The sequence below is a fragment of the Rhinolophus ferrumequinum genome (assembly GCF_004115265.2).
Source record: "Rhinolophus ferrumequinum isolate MPI-CBG mRhiFer1 chromosome 5 unlocalized genomic scaffold, mRhiFer1_v1.p scaffold_110_arrow_ctg1, whole genome shotgun sequence".
NCBI classification, from domain to species: Eukaryota; Metazoa; Chordata; class Mammalia; order Chiroptera; family Rhinolophidae; genus Rhinolophus; species Rhinolophus ferrumequinum.
Genome location: NW_022680355.1, coordinates 10,569,980 through 10,592,793, shown reverse-complemented (window position 1 = coordinate 10,592,793; position 22,814 = coordinate 10,569,980). Strand labels below are relative to the sequence as shown.

General features: G+C 37.3%; 1 protein-coding gene across 2 annotated transcripts in view; it reads right to left on the bottom strand.

The window, feature by feature from the left end:
- Positions 1-22,814, bottom strand: part of MYO3A (myosin IIIA) — a 219,961-nt gene that overhangs the window by 26,391 nt on the left and 170,756 nt on the right. The window contains exons 27-31 of one of the 2 annotated variants that reach the window (XM_033100700.1): positions 19,986-20,097; positions 17,491-17,653; positions 15,775-15,898; positions 11,210-12,119; positions 9,337-9,481 (exon numbers count right to left, since the gene is read on the bottom strand). In XM_033100700.1, the coding sequence (XP_032956591.1) occupies positions 9,337-9,481; positions 11,210-12,119; positions 15,775-15,898; positions 17,491-17,653; positions 19,986-20,097 (1,454 nt within the window). The remainder of the gene's footprint in view (positions 1-9,336; positions 9,482-11,209; positions 12,120-15,774; positions 15,899-17,490; positions 17,654-19,985; positions 20,098-22,814) is intronic. The other variant, XR_004422433.1, reaches the window with a different exon arrangement.

Here is a 22,814-nt window from a genome sequence, read left to right as displayed (position 1 = left end):
CAGTCAAACATCAAAAATACCTATTTACCTGGAGAATAAGGAAACTCAGGTGGCATAAATATCACATGTCTAAGGCCCCCTAATTACCCGTTGGTTATTTTTCGAGATTATATTGATTTTATCTGAAAAATATTTGGGTATACAGCCTGAGGTAAATACCTATGTTAACTGTTCCCAAAGAGCCAAATTTTAGAAAATTATTTATTGACTGTTCATAGTCATTTTCTCAGATTGGCCTTTAAAAAACACAGACTAGAAAAACATTACCTGATTTTAAAAAAGCAACATTTAGTCTTTTCTTGCCCTCTGCTCGTACTTTATGTCACACAGATAGGTGGTTCCTATCAAGCAGAAGTGAAATATACCAATATTTTAAAGAAGCCATGATTCCATATTTCATATTATTGTCTGGTCAGAAGCATGGCTGGAGGAGATGCCAAGAAAGCTTTCCATGGTCAAGACAGCTTGGCAGCAAAGATGACGTACCTGGAGATGACACTAGTCTCATCACACATGGCTGTGGCGCTCTGTACGAAGCTGCAGTAGTATTATTCAGATTCTTAACTTTATACAGACATGGACACTGAGGGTCCAAGTCAGCAAGGGATGGAGAGTGTCTATGCTACTGGCAAGTGGGCACCTTGTTTTCATTCAACCAGTCCCTGTGCTTTTGTAGAGCTCTCTACACAGGTGCTCTTGTTAATGGACCACCTCATGAGGGAAGATGAAGCTGATTTATTTACAGCATTCAATTCCAATTCTGCGATATTTTATCCTGTAGTTAGATTAGCTAGCAGTTTGCCAAGGTTATTCTTTGAAAAGTATATATTAAGGGCTGTTAATAGTCCACATACGAATGTGTCATTACTTATTAATCATTTTATTATTGTCTCATTTTGTTTTTTGCTACATACATAAATTTTTATTTTTCAGCTCTGATTATTTCCTTGGGCTATGTTCTCATATGTAGGTTTATTGGGTCAAAGATATCAACTATTTCGATGCTTTTTTTTACATATTGCTAAATCACTTTTCAAAATGTTGACTCTTTACAGTCTCACCATTACTGTTTGAGAACAATTAAATTAGCACACACACATCACTAAAAATATTTGTTATCTTTGCCATTTTGATAAGTAAAAAATAGCAACTTATTATAATTGTTTTTTTTTAATTTCTATGGTGGTCATATGAGTATGTATGCTTATTTCCATTTGTATTTATTCTTCTATAAATAAGTACATGTTTTGTGCCCACTTTTCCACTGGGGGTGTTAATGCTTTTCCTAATGACTTAAAAGAATTCTTTCTACATTACATATGTTAACCCTTTTTCCATTTGTTCTAAATATATTATCCAGTTAGTCTTTAGCTCTTTGAATTTTAATGATATTTTCTAATCTTTAGAAAGTTTTAATGTTTATGCAGTCCAAATCTATCACATTTTTCTTTGTAATTCATTTATTACTTCTTATACTTTATTCTTTCCTAAGCAGAGATTGTGAAATATTCAGTTGATATTATCTGGTTTCTTTCTTAACATTTAAATCATTAATATATCTGTGAAATATTTTAGCATTTGGCATAAGGTAAGACCGTCATGTCTTCTCTCCAAATCAGAAAAATTTTAAGCATTATCCATCCATTTCTTACTGCTTTGCACTGTATCTTTTTGTGACAGGTTTTCAGAAATACTAGGGTCAATTTTGGAGTTAGCTATTCTGTTCCATTAATCTGTGGTTGATTTTTACAACAGTCATATAGTTTTAATTATTATAGTTTTATATATTTTATTTTACTATCTAATAAGAAAAGTTCTCACCTATAATTATTTTTTTCTGAAATTTACAAATAATTTGTTGGAAGCATTTTCTTAAGTTCTAAAGAAAATCTCACAGAGATTGAATGCAATTTTTTTAAACCTAGAAATTAATTTTAGAATAGGCATGTTTACAGAATATTACCTTCCAACCCAGAAACACAGTGTGTCATTCCATTATCCACCTTTTCTTTTTGTCTCCTTTTGGTTTTCTTGCTAGCTTTATTTCAATGTATTCAAACATTTTTTTTTTTGCTGTTATTTACAATGAGCTCTTTTTCCATTATAAAATTTTACAGGAATGAATATCTGTGTATCTGTATATCCTGGCTGAATTCTATTGCTAGTGCCAATTATTATTTTGGCTCACTCTTTGCATTTTTAAGGTCAAAATTAAGGTTGTTTATTAACATCCCTACAATTCCATCTTCTCCTTTTCAATAGTTATGATTTTTAGAAATCTGTAATGAAAAAAACTCAGTCTCCAGTGTTGCTGATATTATTGGTCCTTTTTGTGCTTTTTAAACAAAAATTTAATGGGAAGTTGGGGGGGAGTGTGTCGTTCATTACTCTCCTCTTTTCATGTTAGCTCCATGTCCTCTGTAGTTCAGAGTACATAAAAAGTAAAGAATAAGGAGAAATAATTTAGCTCTTTCCGTCTAAGACTTCTATCTCAAGTGTTTTGTCTGAACTACTTCAACGAACTCATCAGAAACCACACTTCACAATGTAAACTTATGTCAGGCAAATTGTTTTATATGATTAGTATTTTAATATACTTAAAATGTTAAAAATAAATGATTCTTACCGAATTGTGAGGTTGTAAATAAAATTATTTCTTTTTGGATACTGAGGATTGTTGTTTGCAAGAGTTTGGGGAATTAGTGTTACTTATTATGAAGAAAGAGGAATAGCAAATAAACTCAGGAAGATAAGTGTCCCGCAGAGGTAAGTTGGGTGGGAAGCAATATAACTTCTGAATTTTCTTTACTTTCTAGTCTTAGTGAAATATCATTCCTATAAAATATATAACCCAACATTACTTAAGCTACCCAGCTTTCACATGAACATAAGTATATTTATAGATACATTTGGAGATATCTTAGACAGTTTGTAATACACATTTCCAGGTGCCAGCACTACAATGGTAAAATGATAAGCATTCCTAAAAAATAAAGTGGATCAAATCAGCACCATCATAACTGAAAATACTAGAGTTATTGCATGAATCTAAATGCCATAAACATTTAGAAACAAATTAAAAATTTCTACGTTTTTTCCTGACATTTACTCTGAGAGCAACATAGAAAGGACTGCTCTAATTTAGTGTTGAATTTACTGATGACATTATATAAATGAAGCATGGGAATTACAATAGCTTCCTTATTTGTTAACCTTGCAACCCATTTAAAAATTGCAGTCTGTTGGATGGTTAACTTCTTTGTAAAAGGAGACAGGAGAACATGCTTTCATGTTAGCAGGGTTTGTTTGTCCTACAATTCATCATTTTCTTCTCGCCACAATGAACACAAATCACCAGGTGTACCATAATTAAGAAAAAAAAAACATCCCCCAAAAGGAGCACTCTGCACACCATTCAGGGAGAAATAATGCGATGTCATTGTATACTTATGAATATAACAGCATTTATTAGGATCTATGATATATAGATCTAGTTACATATTGCCTACTCTTTCTCTCAACGAAAATGCAAGTGCATTTAGTTTATATCAGTGTCAATTTATAACAATTATTATCAAAACAAAAATATAAAATAAGTTGTTCATCTTACTTTATTTTAAATTTCATAATTAGCTCCTCAGTTTTCATTTGGACACTACGTATTTTACTCTTGGCACCTTTGTACATTTAAGCATATCTCACAGAAAGAGAAATCTTTTAAGGTTACAGCTTGTTAAAATTTGCAGTATTTAATTACCCTCATTTATTATCCATGTTTCCAGGGCTTTCTTCTGAGTAGGTAAGAAGCTTTTACAGGTCACTTAACATAAACCTAGCTAAGGCTTACTGAGTTCTTATAACAGAGTTGCGTGTAGCAATCACTTGAAGATGCCCGTAGATTTTTGAGAAGCATGAGATAATTAAAATTTCAGGTGAATCTTAGGCTTATTTTAATGAAAGAGTTATTGGTAAGTGAACTTGATTTTCATTTCCCAAGTGAAATTTTTCATGGGGAAGTAGGGTGGCCTGTTGAACCCATGCTAACAGGTATCACCTAAATCTGCCTCTGAGGTGAGGGCAGCTGCTTGCGTTGCAAGTTTCCAAATCCCGTGGTTAGCAATTCTGATAAGCTAAGGAGACAGGACTTCTATATATTACAAGAATTTATTCTCTGACCACAGGAGTTTTAAAGCAGACAACATACGAAAATAAGTGAACATTTAAAAAATGTGATGCTACATTTTTTTGTTTTAATAAAAACCAAACTTTTTTTATCTTCACTCCTCTGGCCACTACACTTCGCTCCAGTATAAGTCTTGAGGAAATTAAGCATCTTTCTAGTCAATTAATAAGCAATTATTGAATGTCTACTGTGTGATGAATAAATGTGTTAGGATTATGAAAAATGAATATAGAGTATACGACATGATCCTGCTTGCAAAGAGTTGAAAATCTATTTGAGGGGGACAAAACTATGTATAGATATATAGATATAATGAAATAAATCTGAGGATAAGTAAATACAGACTGTGGTACTGATAATCTATTCCCTTCAACAAGTGTGCATTTGTGTGAAGTTTGGGATGTCTGGGAAAATCACTAGAACTAGAGGAATAGGGAATGGGGTGGTGGGAATTCTTGGTTTAAATGTGGTCAGGAGATTGGTAAACCTAAGCTGTTTTATAAAGAAAACCAGAATCTGAAAATTTAGGATGGTGTTTGCCTATCCCGAGATAAAAACAAGCACATCCAAAGGTACAATAACGGACACAGAACCACTTCAGGGATTGAATATTGACCAAACCATATCTGGCTCAATTTGCAACCTCAATTTGAATTATTTGCACTATATTTTACCAAAAACTTTCAAGAAATTTAAAAACCAGTTGCATAGGTCATTAAAATATATGAATATAGACTATATCCAATGATAAAGCCTAGTAGATATTGAGGGTGACTCTCCCCCCAATAGCACAATAATTATTTGTACCCTCCCATTTTCAATTTATACCTATTCTAACACTTAAAGACCTCTGGGGGAATTCCGTAAGTAATTGTTAATGCATAGGAACGTCAATGGATATTTCATAGCTCTCTTCTAACTTGCTCTGTCAGCATCATTCTGTATCACATCTTAAACCTCTTCCTGTGGTTTCTGAGGTACTAGCCTCCCCGGTGTTCTTTCCAACTTTCCAGTTGTTGTTCTTTGCTGGTTCCTTTCTACCTGACCTGTGCATGTCCAAACTCTTGCTCTAGGTTCTCTTCTATTCTTACTGTAGGTGGACTTCCTGAATGACCTCAACTATTATATGGCTTCAGTTGCCATGCATGTGTCCACCTGCCTACTTAGCAGGTCGTCTACTAACTGCTGCCTGACACTGTTTACTTTCTCAACTACCAGCTTTGTCCAAACCACTACCATCTCTTGCTGGCCTTCCACGTTTCCCCTCATGTCGTCCAATTCTATTCCCACAACATAACCAGAATGATCTTTCAAAAATGCAGCAGTCAATAGTAGGGCTACATTTTCAGTGTTCAACAATTCAGATGTACAAAAATGTCACTGGATTTTCCTAAAACTAGACTTAATTCCTACCTTGCAGTGCTCATTTCTATTTTCTAGTATTACATTATTTTTAATGAAGTCTAGTTAAACTCAGTTGCTTTCGATTTACTGAGTCTTCTGAGTAAACTTAGTCATTTTAGGTTTCTGACCCTCCTCTGTTTCTCCCCAGCTACATCTCAGTTGGGGTTGGGGGTGAGGGACTATTGCAGCTTCATTCATGAAGATAGGCCATCTTCCCTGTGGCTATTCTTGGCTTTCATCACTATCTGCTGAGAGTAACTATACTGTCTAGTCTCTGGTACTGGCATCTGCTACTTTCCCAATGTCCTCCCTTACTCCTTGCTTCTAGGTTGGCAAGTCCACCAGATCCCTTGGTGTCTTCAGGCCGCTTTGGGCCCTCTCTCAGGCACTTCCTCTCCTATTCTCGGGGACATGGAACAATTTAGATATTTGCCAGTTTAGCCTTAAGGAAGTGTAGTAGAATATGTAACCTTCTTACATGTGCACAGAACAAAAAGTTTTCCCTCTAAACCTGAAGAGTTAAAGAAATGTCACTGAATAACAATCCTCTCCATATAAGCTAAACGTTGATTTCTGATACTCTTTTAGGTCCACTAAAAAATTGGCAGATTGAAGAATAAAGTGAACTATTTTGACTTTCTAGTAAAATTCTGCTGCTTTTGGGCATACTGAAAGTCCCTAACAAGCAATCTTGAGACAGAAGAACAGAACTGGAGGCATCACGCTTCCTGATTTCAAACTATGTTATAAAGCTATGGTATTCAAAACAGCATGGTACTGGCATAAAAAAGACACATAGACCAATGGAACAGAACAGAGAGCCCAGAAATAAACCCAAGCCTATATGGTACACTACTTTTCAACAAGGGCACCAAGAATACACAATGGGGAAAGGACAGTCTCTTCAATAAACGGTGCTGGGAAAACTGGACAGACACATGCAAAAGAATGAAACTGGACTCTTATCATACATTACACAAAAAATTAACTCACAATGGATTAAAGACTAAATATAAGATCTGAAACCATAAAAATCATAGAAGAAAACACAGGGAAAAACTACTTCACATTGGTCTTGACAATGATTTTTGGACATGACACCAAAAAGCTCAGGCAACAAAAGCAAAAGTTAACAAGTGGGACTACATGAAACTAGAAAGCTTCCACACAGCAAAGGAAACCATCAACAAAATGAAAAGGCAACCTATGGAATGGGGATAATATTTGCAAACTATTGGTTATAAAGGTTTAATATCCAAAAAACATAAGGAACTCATATAATTCAATAGCAAAAAAACCAATCAACGTGATTAAAAAATTGGCAAATTACCTGAATCAACATATTTGCAAAGGAAACATACAAAAGGTCAACACTAGATGAAAAGGTGCTCATCAAGGAAATGCCCATCAAAATCACAATAAGATAGCACTTCCCATCTGTTAGAATGTATATTATCAAAAAGATGAGAGAAAAAAGTGCTGGAGGGGATGTGGAGAAAAAGGAAAACTTTTGCACTGTTTGTGGGAATGTAAATTGGTGCAGCCACTATGGAAAACAATGTGTAGGGTCCTCAGAAAACTAAAAATAGAACTACCATGTAATCCAGCAATCCTTCTTCTGGGTGTATATCTAAAGGAAAAGAAATCAGGACCCTAAAGAGATATCGGTGTTCCCATGTTCACTGCAGCATTATTTATAATAGCCAAGACAAGGAAACAACCTAAGTGTCTGTCAATGATGAATGGATAGAGAAGAGGTTATATGTGTGTGTATGTGTGTGTGTGTGTGTGTGTGTGCGCGCACGCGCGTGTGTATAGTTAAGCCATGAGAACGAAGGAAATCCTGTCGTTTGTGACAACATGGATGAACCTGGAAGACATTATATTACGTGAAATAAGCCAGACACAGAAAGGAAAAACCCCGCATGCTCTCACTTATATGTAGAATCTAAAACTTCAATACACAGAAGCAGAGAGTAGAACAGTGATGACCAGGGGTGGGGTGGTAGAGAAAATGAGGAGATGCTGGTCAAAGGGTACAAAGTTGCAGTCAGAAGGTGACTAAGTCTAGAGATATAATGTACAGCGTGATGACTCTGGTTAATAATCCCCTACTGAATACTGGAAATTTGCTGACAGCGTAATTATCAGTGCTCTCATCACATACACACGAAGGGGTAACTGTGAGAAGATACATTGATCAGCTTGACTGTAGTAATCATTTCACTGTGTGTATTTAAATCAAATCCTCATGTTGTATACCTTATACATACAGATATTTTTGTTAAACATACACACAAGTCCCTGAGATGTTCAAGTCATAACAAACCATCAGTAGGCTCCACTCCCTCTCTAAGAAGCTGCCGTCTCCCACACTCCCGTGCCCACGGAGGACTGGGCTGAGCTGCTGCACAGGGAATGCTGCCTGGCTGCTCATCTTTCCCTTAGAAGACCAGCACCTCACTGCCCACATTCGCCGGGGCTGCCACACACATGATCAAGAAGGAAGCTGAAGATCCTGTTTTCCCCCTGCTCCCAAATGGGCATGCGTCATTGGTGGCAGTTGAATTAATCTGGGCTTTGGCTTGTTAAGCTACTTCTTCAAAGGAAGAGGCTCTGGGCCCGGGCCTGAGAGCAGCAGGAGTGGAAAAGGGCCAAACAGCCATTCTGTGGGCAGCTTTTCTTTTTTTCTTTTTAAAAGCTTCACCACAATTCTTGACTTGAAAACAGTGGGGCAGAAGAATTGTTTGAAACATTAAGATATTTCCTTTCCTCCCATATCAGGCAACTAGTCAGGCTCCTCTTAGTCTATTCCTGCCTAAGGCATTTTTGCAGAAGCTGCTGGAGGTTAGCAGCTCTTCCTGTCTTTGGTAAGAGCCAAATTCAGTGCAGAGGTGGTGCCAGGAGTCCTGGCAGGAGTGGTGAGAAAGCGAGGGAGAATGAGCAAGATAAAATGCACACTGATTCTCCCAGAGAGAGGTCAGCAGAGCAGTCAGCGGTCCCTCCACCCCCGGGGGGAAGTCATAAGGCTGCAGAGAGGGTGGCCACCTGGGGCGTGTGTGGACCAGGTGACACTCCTGACTTGCCGGGTTACTGGGTGCCTCCTGTGGGTGTGGAAGCAGCAGTGCCCCCTGATTTGAAGGAGCTGTAAGGCCAGCTAGGAGGTGGGTGTCCCAATGGTAACTGTGTGGACAAATGACTAATCACCATGGCTCTACCTGATCCTTTGCCTGGCCCTGGGGAGGGAGAGGCTGGATAATTACTGAGCCTGAATTCCCCACCAGTTTAGTGAAATGGGGGCAGAGTGTGACATAGGTTGATTAGAAGAAAACTTAGTAATGCATCTGGGTTTGTACATCTGAATGAAGACTGACACTTGCCACATTCTATTCAAGGTGGCAGACGTTGACAAAAGGAATATATTTTCCTTGTTTGCACTCTGCCTCACTCCCCAATTCCATCCCTTCCCATTCTCTTCTGGTCATATGCCACATTCTAGTTAAAGTGTATATAAAGGGCAAAAAAAAGAAAAGAGGAGGACAATGAAGTCAGAGAAGGTAGGAGGTATGTGGAACATTCTGGAAAAGTATACCTGCTTATAAGAAATGGAATGAAATGAAGGTTCTCCCCAAGACAGTTAGAACATAGTCACCTTAAATCTACCATAGAATAAAGGTGGGAAACTGATAAGCAAATAAAAGAAAGTATCATTGCCTTTCCTTCAGGAAGTTCTAACTCTTGATTTTTACCTGAGAGGCACTGCTGAGAAGGGACTCGTCTATTAATTGGCTTACGAGGATAGACACCCAGATAAAGAGGCTTCAGTTGCTGTGACAAAATCATTTCATTCAGTTTTTTCTGCAGAATGAAATATTCTTCAGATAACTTTGATATCTAAAAAGAAGGTCATGTGTCAGATTAAATCAAGGAAAATAATTCAGAGAGCTAACAGGTACACTGGGGTCTAAGAAATGCCTGATCAACGGTCCCTGGGATTCTTCGAAACTTCTTCTCCAGGATCCACCCTGACCCTGGTCTGATAAAGTCCTCCCTTGATAAACCCCTGTCCCTATGCTACTCACCCATCTCACGTTTTCCACTTAAAACTGCCAACCGTGTCACACTACACGAAGTATTCTCTCCTGATCAACTCCTGGGGTTCCAGATATCTGGCTCGTGTCGGTGTTGCTGCGATTGCCTTTCTGCTTTTATCCCAAGGAACCCCTCTGCTGACTTCTTCCTTTCCTTTCCAGTCTTCTCAGCCTGACCTCAGGGCTACTCTCCTCTGGTTCTTCTCTTTCCCCCCTGGTCCCTCTGCCTCCGTCTTGTCTGTTAACAGGCTGTCCTGCTAGGTTGATTGTGTCCTGCTTTTCTGCCTGTAGTTTTGTTCCATGGAGCACCATGGCATTATCGCCAGCTCTCGGCAGCTGACTTGATAATCTCACATCTCCTCAGTGTCTCAGGTGCAGAGCAGGTGAGGATTCTAAACCCCGATGTGGTCGTTAGAGTGAGCAAATGTATGCACCAAGGGAAGAAAGGACTGTGTGCACATTAAACTATTTCCATGTGCTTAAAAAAAAAAGAACAGGAAGGGGCTAGGTAAATTCATCAATGGAACCTCTCTCTCTACTAACAGCTAGAAATTGGAGATTGGGGGACACACCTCTAACACTCAGGGGGTGTCCAAGGACAGTTTTCTCATGGGCTCACCCACCGTCAGACAAAAAAGCAGAGTTTAGGGATTCAGGAGTATTAGGTGATCCTCCTCTGAAGTACCATTATGAGATTTCTTCTATAATTCCATACACTATCGACTACCCAGGTAGTTCATACTACGTTATAATATTTTAAAGGTCATCATCTAGTTACAATCCTTCACTTTACACAAGCGGTGAGAAAATAAAGGTGCTGACACCTAAAGTGACTTTCTTAAGGTCAAACACCTAGAGAGAGAACAAGAACTGGAACCGACCTTTGTACAGGAGCCAGGCCCTGTACAAATTCTATAGTACAAATTTGTCAGAGTTCCGTATGCACCCACGAGCAGTCCTAAAGCTGACTGTCCCCTTCTAGAAACAGCTGAGACATGGCCACTAATGGAACAAGATATTCTCTAGGAGGGAGTTTTTCTTTGTGGTTCCTCATTGTCATGATGTAACATGTAGACTTTCATCTTCATTCATTTGTGCCTCAGTATGGCTGCACATCTAATTTCTTTTTAAAGCACATCTAATTTTGATACCTAATTATGTCCTCAAAATCTGGGGCAAAGAAAGTGTAAACTTTAAAAGATTTAGAAAAGTTTTTTTTTTTTTTTTTTTGCTATAAGGAAAGTTCTCAGATACATGGAAATTTGCATTGTCAAAAGGCAGCATTTTAGTAAGCTGTCTTACTACGTAAGATTTCTCTCACAGTTTATACTATTTTTATCATAGCAAATTGTTTTTAAAATCTATGGCTATTTGTATAGCACAGCCCTTGAGACATTTTACTAAAAGGGTCTGTAGTCTCATAAAAACAGATGGAACAATAGAGCAGTTATTAATGAACTATTTGTTTGACTCAGTTATTGTGTAGTTCCCAGAGATCTGTACTAGTAAATAAATCTGTTCATTTACATACCTGTTTTGAAAAAATTGCCAAATCACATGCTTCTTTTTCTGCAATCGTTTTTGAGTCTCTATCATTCTTCATCGTGATAGTACAGGATCCCTCACGTTTTGTAGAATAAGAATACAAATTGGGAGCATTTCTTGCTACTTCTGTTGGTGTTGCAACAATCTTTTGATTTTTAAAAGAAGATGCCCTCCGGTCCCTCCGTAACTGCTGCCTTCTCTTGTAACCTCGGTATTTGCTCTGGATGAACACTGCCGCCTTATCTTCTTCGTCCTGGGCTTGTGATGTTGGTTCAACTTGCCTGTCTTCGGCCATCCCATGCCTCAGGTGGCTTCTCTGCTGGCTGCATAGGGATGCATTCTGGGTGACCACAGATGTCTTCTTTTCTTTTTCCTTGCTATTTGCATTTTGATACACTGACCTTTGGCTAAGACTAGGTTGCAAAGTTTTTTTAAAAGAAGGCTGCTTAGTCTCATTCTCAGCTAGCCAAAGTCCTGGGTAGTTTGGCCTTTCTGCTATGGCCTTCCTTTCTAGATATGCTGCTTTTGAGTCTTCAAAATTTCTTTCCTCTGTATAGCTCTGATAGTAACTCTGGATCACAGTGTCCCCCTTCTCCACTTTTCTTACTTTACTGTTCTCTTCCAGGTGTCCCATGTACTTCTGTCTGGAGGTGACTTCTGCCCAAGGGTCCCCTACCAGGTATAATTCTTGCTTAGCATCTTCCCCATACACGTTATTCATTTTTTTCTGAGTTTGGTATCCTCTGTTGTTACTTTCACCAGCATTAGTGGCTTCCTTTTCAGCTCTGAAAGTAGAAGTCTTCACTACAGAGGTACTCCCCTTATTATTTGGAGCTGGAATGACTGTTTCATTCGTCGAAACTGCATTTTCTGTCTGTTTCTTCACAAAAGATTCCCTGTGTAAAACATACTGTATCTGAATATATGATACTAAACTAGAGCGTATTACCTCTTTTGACAATAGCTACATGTTACATAATGTTGGGAGGAAAACAAAAGGGATAATAAAGCTCAAAACAAAAACTTATCAAGTCACATTAATCATGTGGTTGCCAAAATGTTCTCTCTGGCGATAACTATGATGGCTACTCACATAATGATAAAACCAGTTTCAACATAGAGTGAGAAATATTCTAGCACGTTTTCACTTTATGAGGGAGGTATCAAAATCTTAGGAATTTAATCATTTCAAATATGTCCTCTTCAAAACAAAGTACCTGCAGTGAGGAGATGCTGTGGAAAATATATCTTGATTTGAGACAAGTAAGCAGGGTATGTTCACTAGGCTGACATGTACTTTAATAAGCTCTAAGTCTACTGATCACAGGAAACATCTTATAGAATTAAAGCAAAAACAGTGTCTCTGCTACAGTTCATGATCATATAATATGTTGGCCAAAGTTTCACACTTATCACTTTACCAATATCCTTCCAAAATAATTTTCCTTTAACCCGAAGACAAGACCCTCTCTACACACAGTTTTTTTTGTTTTGTTTTTGATGAGGGCAAAACCCTCACAAGATCAATTTGGCCATGAAAAGGAGGTTAAGGTGGAGTAAAAAAAGTCATAACCTGATACCCTGACATGTTATTTGGGGACTTCTGCCAAAAACTTTTCATTTTGGCCCAGGAAAGCCATGGGAGAGTTTTGGCCTTTTGCAACTATTTGTAAAGGACTTTTCTCTGAGTTGAACTTGGAAAAGCTATTGGGACTCAATTTTCTTAATTCCACTGGCCACATCCTTGGCCTACTATGGCATCCTCAGTCTTATACAGGAGGCATAATATAATCCCTGGTATTCTGCCAGGATCAGAGAGTTGGCAGGGAACCAAGACCTCATAATTTTGATGAGTGGCTATGCTAGCATTTTGAATACCTCCATAATAACTCCCACAGAATGCTCACATTAGTCAAAACACAATCGATGAGAGAAGATAAACTATATCACAAAGCTATAGCAATCAAAACAGTATGGTATTGGTATAACAAGAAGCCCATAGATCAATGGAACAGAATAGAGAGACCAGAAATAAACACACTCATTTATGGTTAATGAACTTATGACAAAGAAGCCAAGAATATATACAATGGGGATAGGATAGTCTCTTCAAAAATGGTGTTGGGAAAACTGAACAGCCATATGCACAACAATGAAACTGGACTCCCATCTTACATCACACACAAAAATAAACTCGAAATAGGTTAAAGACTTGAATGGAAAATCTGAAACCATAAAACTCCTAGAAGAAAACATAGAGGGTAAGCTCCTTGACATCAGTCTTGGCAATGATTTTTTTGGATTTGACACTAAAAGCAAAAATCTAATAGTGAGACTACATCAAATGAAAAAGCTTCTGTACAGCAAAGGAAACCATCAACAAAATAAAAAGGCAACCTGCCAAATGGGAGAAAATATTTGCAAATCATATACCTGATAAGGGGTTAATATTCCAAATATATAAAGAACTCAATATTAAAAAAATAAAACAACCCAGTTTAAAAATGGGCAGATCCGAATAGACATTTTTCAAAGAAGACATACAAATGGCTGACCGGTACATGAAAAGGTGCTCGACATCACTAATCATCAGGGAAATGCAAATCAAAATCACAATAAGGTATCACCTCACACCTGTTAGAATGGCTATTATCAAAAAGACAACAGATAAATGTTGATGAGGATATGGAAAAAAGGAAATCCTTGTGCACAGTTGGTGGGAATGTAAATTGGCACAGCCACTATGGAAAACAGTATGGAGATTCCTCAAAAACTTAAAAATAGAACTACCATGTTATCCAACAATTCCACTTCTGGGTATTAATCCAAAGGAAATGAAACCATTATCTTGAACAGATATCTGCACTCCCATGTTCACTGCAGTATTATTCAGAATAGCCAAGATATGGAAACAACCTACGTGTTGTGTCCATCAGTGGGTGAATGGTATATGTGTATAATGGAGTATTATTCTGCCATCAGAAAGAAGGGCATCCTGTCATCTGAGACAACATGATGGACCTTGATGGAATTATGCTAAGTGACGTAAACCAAACAGACATAGACAGATACTGCATGGTATCACTTATATGTGGAATCTAAGAAAAGAAAAAGTCAAACTCACAGAAGCAGAGGTAGAAAAATGGTTGCCAAGGGTAGGGGGATGGGGGAAATAGGGACAGGTTGGTAAAAGGATACAGACTTTCAGCGATAAGATGAATAAGGTCTAGTGATCTAATGTATACCATGGTGACTGTAATTGATAATGCTGTAAGGTATAATTAAATATTGCTAAGAGAGTAGAACTTAAGTATTCTCACCAAATAATGAAAATAACATAACTATGTGAGGTGATGAATGTGTTATATAACGAGATGGGGGAATCCTTTCACAATGTATACATACATATAATCATCATGATGTGTACTTTAAATATCTTACAATTTTATATGTCAATTACACCTCAATAAAACTTAAATTTTAAAAAAAGATGAATAAGTTTTGGGGATCTAATATATACTATGGTGACTGCTAATATTATATACTTGAAAGGTGCTAAGAGAGTTCTTAAATGTTCTCAACACACACACACAACACACACACACACACACAATGACTGAGATGATGGAAATATTAACTGACCTTATTGCATCATTTCACAACATACATGTGTATTGACTCATCATGCTGTACACCTTAAATGTACCCAATGCTGCATATCAATTAAATCTCCATAAATTTGAAAAAAAGATAAGAGGCCTGGGGTTGGGGCTGGAATAATCTATCTTCCTAAAACACCACTTATTCATCTTTCAAACAATTCAAGCAAAATTGAGATATTTTCTCCTTTCTCTAATCCCCCCAACCAAGGCAGAATTCCCTTCTCCATGTCCCCACTGCACGCTTTACACATTTTAATAGCAGAGTTAACTCATGTTACGAGAATCATGTATTTATTGATTATATTGCTTTTCCATGATTCTGTGAGCAATTTGAGTATAAGGATTTTGTCGCATTCATCTATGTTCCCACTGCTTAGCATAAAGTCTACTGTACAAATGAATTCAGGTGGATCTGCTAATACGCATTTAGAAATATAGATATGGGAACTCAAGAGGAAAAAGGACAAAGGCGCTATGCTTTAAAGATTAGATTACGATTTAGGAGCCAATGGTATGCTGGTTATTAAGGCCACAGGAATGAATGAGAGCCCAGGGACAATATTTAGATGTAGAGAGGGATTTAAATACGGGAAGAGGAGAAGGAAGTAGCAAAGGACACTCAGAATTAGGAACAGAAATGTAGAGAGCAGTGTGGCAGAAGCCTAGGAAAAAAACCTTTGAGATGGAAAGTGTGGTCATCAGTGTGAAATGCCAACGAACTCCTAAAAAGGATAAAATATCTGAAAGTGGGCACTGGTGTTCGCTGACATTTAATGTGTCGGTAGTAGGAACTTGGTTGGGTATGAGAAAGACTGTGAACTTTATTTTGTGACTTTAAAGATTTGAAAAATGTATAGTGTCAAAATGGTATATGATGACATTATTATACCTTTTATTTTCAAAGTTTTTCTTGTAGTCAAATTCCTGATGATGGGTCTGAATGGTTGTTACTGCTGTGTTTTTCATGTTAATGATTTCTTTTCTTTGTTTCCTGACTAGATGTCCTCTTGCAGCTGGAACATATAAGGCCCACAATAGTGTTAATCATAATAAATAAAAGAACATTACTTAAATGAGTAGAAACAAATGGTTTTTTTGTCCATCAATGTCAAAGAAGAAAATGAAAGACTCCAAATAGAACACGTTCATAAAAACTACGGGGTTCATTAATGAGACTCTTTTAGATGACAAGGTATAGCAAGAAAATAATTAAAGTACCTTTTGTATTAAGGAGGGTACTAAGATGAAACTGAAATGACAGAAATGAGTGAAGTTGATGAAAAAGACAAAATGTGCTAATTTGCTTAAAATCTGCTAATAATTATTTTATTTTTGCCATTTAAGCTATTGATGGCAATTATCTAAGTATAGATAAGTATACCCTATTATCTAAGTATATTTTTGGACCTTTTGTCCAATTATCTCTGGAGTCACATATATTTGAGAATTCAGATTAAAACTTTTTTTTTTTTTTTTTTTAGGTTTTAGAAAGGTAATTCAGAGCAAATGACATATAGTCTGTAACGTGCTCCAGGTCAGGGCAGCATTCCATAATCAACACGAATATTTCTGCAGAAAACACAATAGTTTCACTAAGTGGGATAAATAAAGAACTATAAATATTAGGTCATGTTTCACTTCCCAGTTATGAAAAACCATTTTGTCCCAGTGTTTTATAAATTTGGGAAGTGTGGATAAAGAGTTAGACCCTAAACTATAGGGTTGCCTTTTGATGCCCCAGTGCGAAGTTAAGGGCTTAAAATTCCAAAAGGGATGATAACGTGTATCATAGATCTACAGAACAGGGACGGGGCATGAATCTCTTGAATGTTAGTCAGCTATTCTGTCCACCACGTCAGTATTCTTCAGAACACAGGTTGCAAATCAATAGTGGATTATAAAATTGATTTAGTGGGCTAAATCTAGCATCCAAAAATGAAATGGAATAAACCAGAATAGAAAATATCAAAGTGCACTGTTTGCAGTATGTGTGTACAGAGTAAAATACATTTTTTACCATAGATGCCCAGTCAAAATTTTTTTGAAAGATACTGTACTAAGCCATATTAGGTTCTAAATTTAGTTTCTTATGGAAGAATAGAAAGCAAAATCCAGTCTATGAGTACATTTTAATACAAATTTTTGAAATAGGATTATAAATATTATTTCCCTCCAGTTAATATGAAGAAATGAATGCCCTTTAACATGAGATTTAATTAAGATGTCAAAAATTATGGCAAATGGAACCTCTGAAATAAAGTAGGAAAATTCTTATTGTCTAATGTATTATAGTAATATGATTCTTGAGATCTATAATTCAATCACTTACTGCATCTTGCGCAATAGGTCAATTGTGATTCATTAATACTTGACAGAAAATTTAAAAATTAAATTATTTTACTTAAAAGAAAACATTTATTCAAATATTAAAAGTGTCAATCACTAAAACAATCTAATTTACATTTAGACAAAGTAGCAAGGCAACAGAGTCTAGAATTAAACACAAAAGCTACATAAGAATTGGAGGTTTGAATATAAGCTTTGATTTTATGCCCATATCTAAACATTATATTTTGCTATACTGTGAGATGGTCTGATTAGTTACCTGACTGTAGTATTATAGCGCTCTCTTTCCTTTTCTCCTGTATTTTTTGGTACCTTCTTGAACCCAAGAATCCTCTGACACAGGCTTGAATCAGAATAAGCTTATCAATGGCTTCCTTTCGCATTAAATTTAACTGCTCCACATGATAATATTTAAGGAACACCTTGAAAGAATTAAAATAAAATACAAATAAAATTAAGAAACAAAGATGTGAAACAGTCATGTGCTATGCTTTGAAGAATAGGTTATAGTCTAAATCTTTTTAGTTTTGGAAAGGTACTATCCTTATTTTTTGCTTTTTTGGCTAGATGTTGTTGTAACATTATAGATTTTTACGCTTGAAGAAATAGAGTTTGACAATCACAGTAGTTTTGCAACAGGTAACTAGGTTTTGTTGGATGGACCAGGAAGAGTGGAGGAGGTTGAGCTCTTGCATCAGTTTTAGCATCACGTACTCTGAGCAAAGCTAAGATTTATGCTTTTATTATTTTTTTAAAAAGATAATTTTATTTCACAAAATTAAAAATCTCACGAATCTATTTGTAAGACAGAAAGCAATTCTAGCTATAGTAGTTCATTGATTAAATGTTTATTGAGATGTGTTATATGTACTCACCTGCTGGGATACAAAGGTGAATGAAGTGGGGGCCCTGTCCTTCAGGGGCCCGAATGCTGTCAGTGGAGGGAAAAAGGCAGAGAGAGGGTCCCAGGCAGAACGAACAACTTTCTCACTAGACCCAGTGGCCACCCGGGAGAAAGGAGGGCTGACTTTTGATCATTTTAAAATCAAAATTAATTGGAGCAACAGAGGAGCCTGAAGGCCCAGAGATGTTCTCATCTAAGAGTTTTCCACTTGCCCCAGGAAATAGGAAGGTTTTTTTTCCTTCTTTTAATGGCTACATTTACTAAGGAAATTCACCTCAAAGAGAGTTTATTGAATCCACTAAGAAAGTCACTTAAATTCAAATTGAACAGCTGAGTCACGAGACCTGGTAATCCTGACTGTAGAATTCTCTCAGCATTCCATTACTTAAAAGCTTGGCACCATAGGCAAACAGTTTAACATCACAGGTTTTGATTGAATTTAATTTTAATTTCTACAGGACTCTAGATGTTAATATATTTAGTCCATTCTACTGTTGACAATTCATTTAAAATTCAATCTGTTTAAAAAGGTCATCATTGTTTTTTTGTACAGCATTAGAAACGTTGCTATATTGAATACTTTTATCCATCTTAATGAGTTGGAAAAGGTGAAGTGGAAAAATACAAATAGCTTTAAAATGCTACTCAAATATCATGCAGAACTGGACCTGCAAAAGGCCTTTTTACAAATTAAAACTCCATTTGAAGTTACGCATGTGTTTCCGGCCGTGAATTGTGAGATTTCAGCCTGAAGAAACTCATCTTTGTGAGCATCTGAAAGAAATGGTGTGAATAAAATACCCTTCATTTTAGTGCTCAGAATTTCCCCTTACTAAATCTAAAGTAAATATAGATTAGTGAATATGGAGGGCTCAGTGTAAGATAAACAATAAAACAAACTCCTTAAATTGTTACAGGACTAACTTCTCATCTGAACATTATGAAAATTCTCTCCCACACTTCCCACCTGCAAGGCACATCTAACATAAATTTCTTTGCAAATGTGGAAGTTTGTTTCAGTCTGCGTCTATGGTGTGGCTGACTGGTTATTCTTGAGTGGTCAATTTATGAGTCCTTCTCTTTAGCTTTGCTCTTTTCTCCATCCTCCCCCAGTGATACACTTACTGCCCTAAGACCTGGTATGCTGTTTGTCTCCTTATCCCTATCTTGTAATGCTCTGAGGGTATCTGAGCAGCCCAATGCATCCTTTCTCCAATTAGCCACCTGTCTTACTTCCATATTCAAAATTGGTTGATTTTTTTACTTTAATTCTCTAAGGGATTAAATAAACTAAGATCTCACATTTCTCAAATCTAACACATAAACATACCAATATCCAAATACATATAGAGAGTCTAGTAATACTGGTGAATTTCACTCCAGATAAATATCACATTTACTATATATATGTATGTATACATATATATATATCTATAGAAGCAGCTTTGAGAATTAGGAAGTAAAAGAAAAACAATCCTACTTTAATCACTAAGATTCTCTACAGCTTTTGACAATATTCGGTGATGATAAAATAGAGAAAATATATCAGCCTGTTTTCAATAGTATTTGAAGTATACTCACTATAAATTTCATCCATTTTTAGGATAAATCTTCAAGGTAAGTTTTTCTTGAATTTCTTCAAAGAAACCTTTATAAGAGCCAAGTGTTTAATTTTATTGAAGAAAACCTTTATGAATTTCTCTTTATGAATTTACTTCCCCTATTTTAAGCTAAGATTCTAAAACATAAAAAGCTGTAACATTTTCAACCATTGTAAAATGTTATAATTCTTAGTAAATCCAACATACTTATTAACTTTTTTTTCCTTGAAAATTACACGAAAACCTTACTTTTGTTTTTCCCAGAGCCCAGTTATCCAGACCAGCTTTTTCCAAAATGGCGGCACAGGTGTCAGGACTCACTGGCGGCTCCTCGCTCCACTTGTAGCAGAGAACATGATACCTTCAAATGGACGAAAGGGCTGCTTAGTATTTCACAAAGGTCTAACATCTCACAGCCTGGTGGACTACTGATAGCTCCGTGCAGAGAGGGGAAGAGACTCCCCAGATTTAACACAGGGGATCCTGTAGGCACTGTCCGAACAACTCTGGTGTAGGCTGCATTCCAGACGGACACAAATCCAGACCAGTCTATTTGTGTAAATTTGAGCATTGTTTTTTCAGTTTAGCAACACTTAGCACTGAAACCCCCTGCTCCCCCACAAAAACTCTGTCTCTCAAAACAAAAGAAAAATTAACTGGGTATTTTTTAAAAAGTAACCTTTCTCCGGGCACTAAAAACAGTACTGCAGTGGCAGGAAGCAGAGGGAACAATTTTATTTATTTTTTTTCTTTTACCTTCACAAAAACATTAGAAGCTGATCTTAAAATTGGAATGAAGGTGTTTAATTCTACACAAACTTCCCAACACTGTATACACACCTTGTATCATTGTTTTTCCTTGAGTTACACTATGTCTCTTCCTAGAGCTTTTCTCTATTGGTTTAATACATCAATAATTGAGGAGAGCAAGTGATTAAGGGGTGAATGAAGGAGGGAAGTGAAAGAGGTCACAAGCTATTCAGGCTGAGTACAAAGTCTAATGGGGGAAAGGAGTGAATTAAAGGAAGAAAAACCAGTTTACACCGGTCAACAATCTTGCACAAAAAGTCAGATTTCTAGAGTTTTCAAACATTCTTATTTTTATTTAATTTCTTGATGCAAGATTAACCTGAGAGTCCAGAGGAGACAAAGCAGCCCGTTTTGGTAGGTTCTGAATTTCACAACAGAGGCCATGTTGTGTAGGAGACTGAGGTAGTGAGGTAAAGGGTACCATACTGAGAGTCATCTTTGGACATATCAGGGAACCTCTTTAAGTATCAACTTCCTCATCCAAAAATGAGCTCGTAGATAAATCTCTAAAAAATAACATAGCCCAGCTCCACCAAGTTTCATTCCATTAAATCTGCAGATGAACCAGTTTCTGTTAGGCTCTTGGAGAATCCTGGCCTAGAATAGTCTAGAAAGAAGTGGATGCTCATAGCTTTTACTGTTTGTGCAAATAGCCTCAGGGAATGCCCATTACCCTCCCTCCACCTACCAGGCCTGCCTGCTTCAGGACTCAACTTGCTCATGGAGAGACACACTGTGACCTGAGTAGCTACTCTGGCCTGTCAGCCTACCAACCATCTACTGGTTTGACTCCTTTGTAGATCCATCCAGGATCTCATGGTTCATCACGTGAGCCACCCTTAGTGAGCTCCCTCTCATTCTCTGTTGCCCATGCTCTGCAAACATGTGAACATGGACTGCCCAATCATCTGGTTCTCTGCTGTCGGGAACACTGCTTCAAGGCACTGCCAGAGAAGACCACATTCATGACAGTGTGCACACTACGAACGTGCAGTTTCCTCATTTAGCTGGGTTCACACAATGCTCAGAATCCTTACTGGGCCGTGGTCATGTCCTCACTCCATCCCCACAAGAGCAATGTAATCCCTCCTGGCCCCTTCCAGCCTCCCAGCAGCCCTGCCCTCTGAACCCTTCTCAGCAGATAAGCTGTCTACTATTTCACTAGAGACCATTACTCATCTGCCCATTATCAATTCTTCCTTCCTTCAGAGGAGGAGATTGCCACTCTCCATGTGCATGGGTTCTAGATGCCACCTCTTCCTCCTCTTCCCTTCTGTATATTTTCAATCTCTTTTCTCTCTTCTGGCTCCTCCCATTTAGTACAAAACAAACCCCCTAAGTCTCTGTCATCTGAAATGATTGTGTATCTCCTACTGGCTTTATAGATAAGTTGAAAGATTGTTTAAAAAATCTGTCTATTTCTCTACTTCCCATCACCCTTCAACTCCTGGAATCTTACTTAATCACATAGTAATGAGGACTCTTTATTTAATCACACATGATCTTGTAGTGATGAAATCCAGTTGTTTCCCATCCCAATCTTAAATGCTTTTTCTGCAGTATTTGATATTGTTGACCACTCTGTCTTGAGAGTGTCCCCAAGGATCCCATCTTACTTTGTACCCCTGCTTCTCCTCCCCTGCTGTCTCCCTGACATGCTCCATAGTTAGACTTGCTGCTTAAATGCTAGTGTTCTGCAATGTTCCATCTCTTTCTAAGCTCTCTCCACAGGTGTCTTGTTTACATACATGGTTCTGACTATTCCCTGGTTGTGAGGATACTTAAATCTACATTCTCAGCCCTGTTTACATAAACGCTAAACACATGACTTCTGACTGCCTACTCTACATCCCACCTGGTTATCCCACAGACATTCCAAACACCTCAAAATGCATCATCTTTTCTTTCCTCCGCTAGTTCCTGTCTCTGTGAGTGATCTCATCACTCTTTAAAAGGTAGTAAACCTAGAAATCTGTGTGTCATTCTAGAGTCTTCCCTAATATTCAGTGTACCCAACAGGCTTAAAAGTCTCTCTGGAACCCACTTCTTTCTCTCCATTCCTATTGCTGTTTCCTTAAATTTACTCACCACTTCTCACCTTGACTTCTATAATTTCCTCCCCACTCGTCGTGTCCATCTTTACTCCCTTCTACCCTCCCTAATACAACTTGCACAACTCCATCTGAATTATCTTAGAATGAAAATCTGATCACGTTCTTTTCTGACTACGAAGTCTCCGACTATTTCCCAGGTTCTAAGCTGGGATGG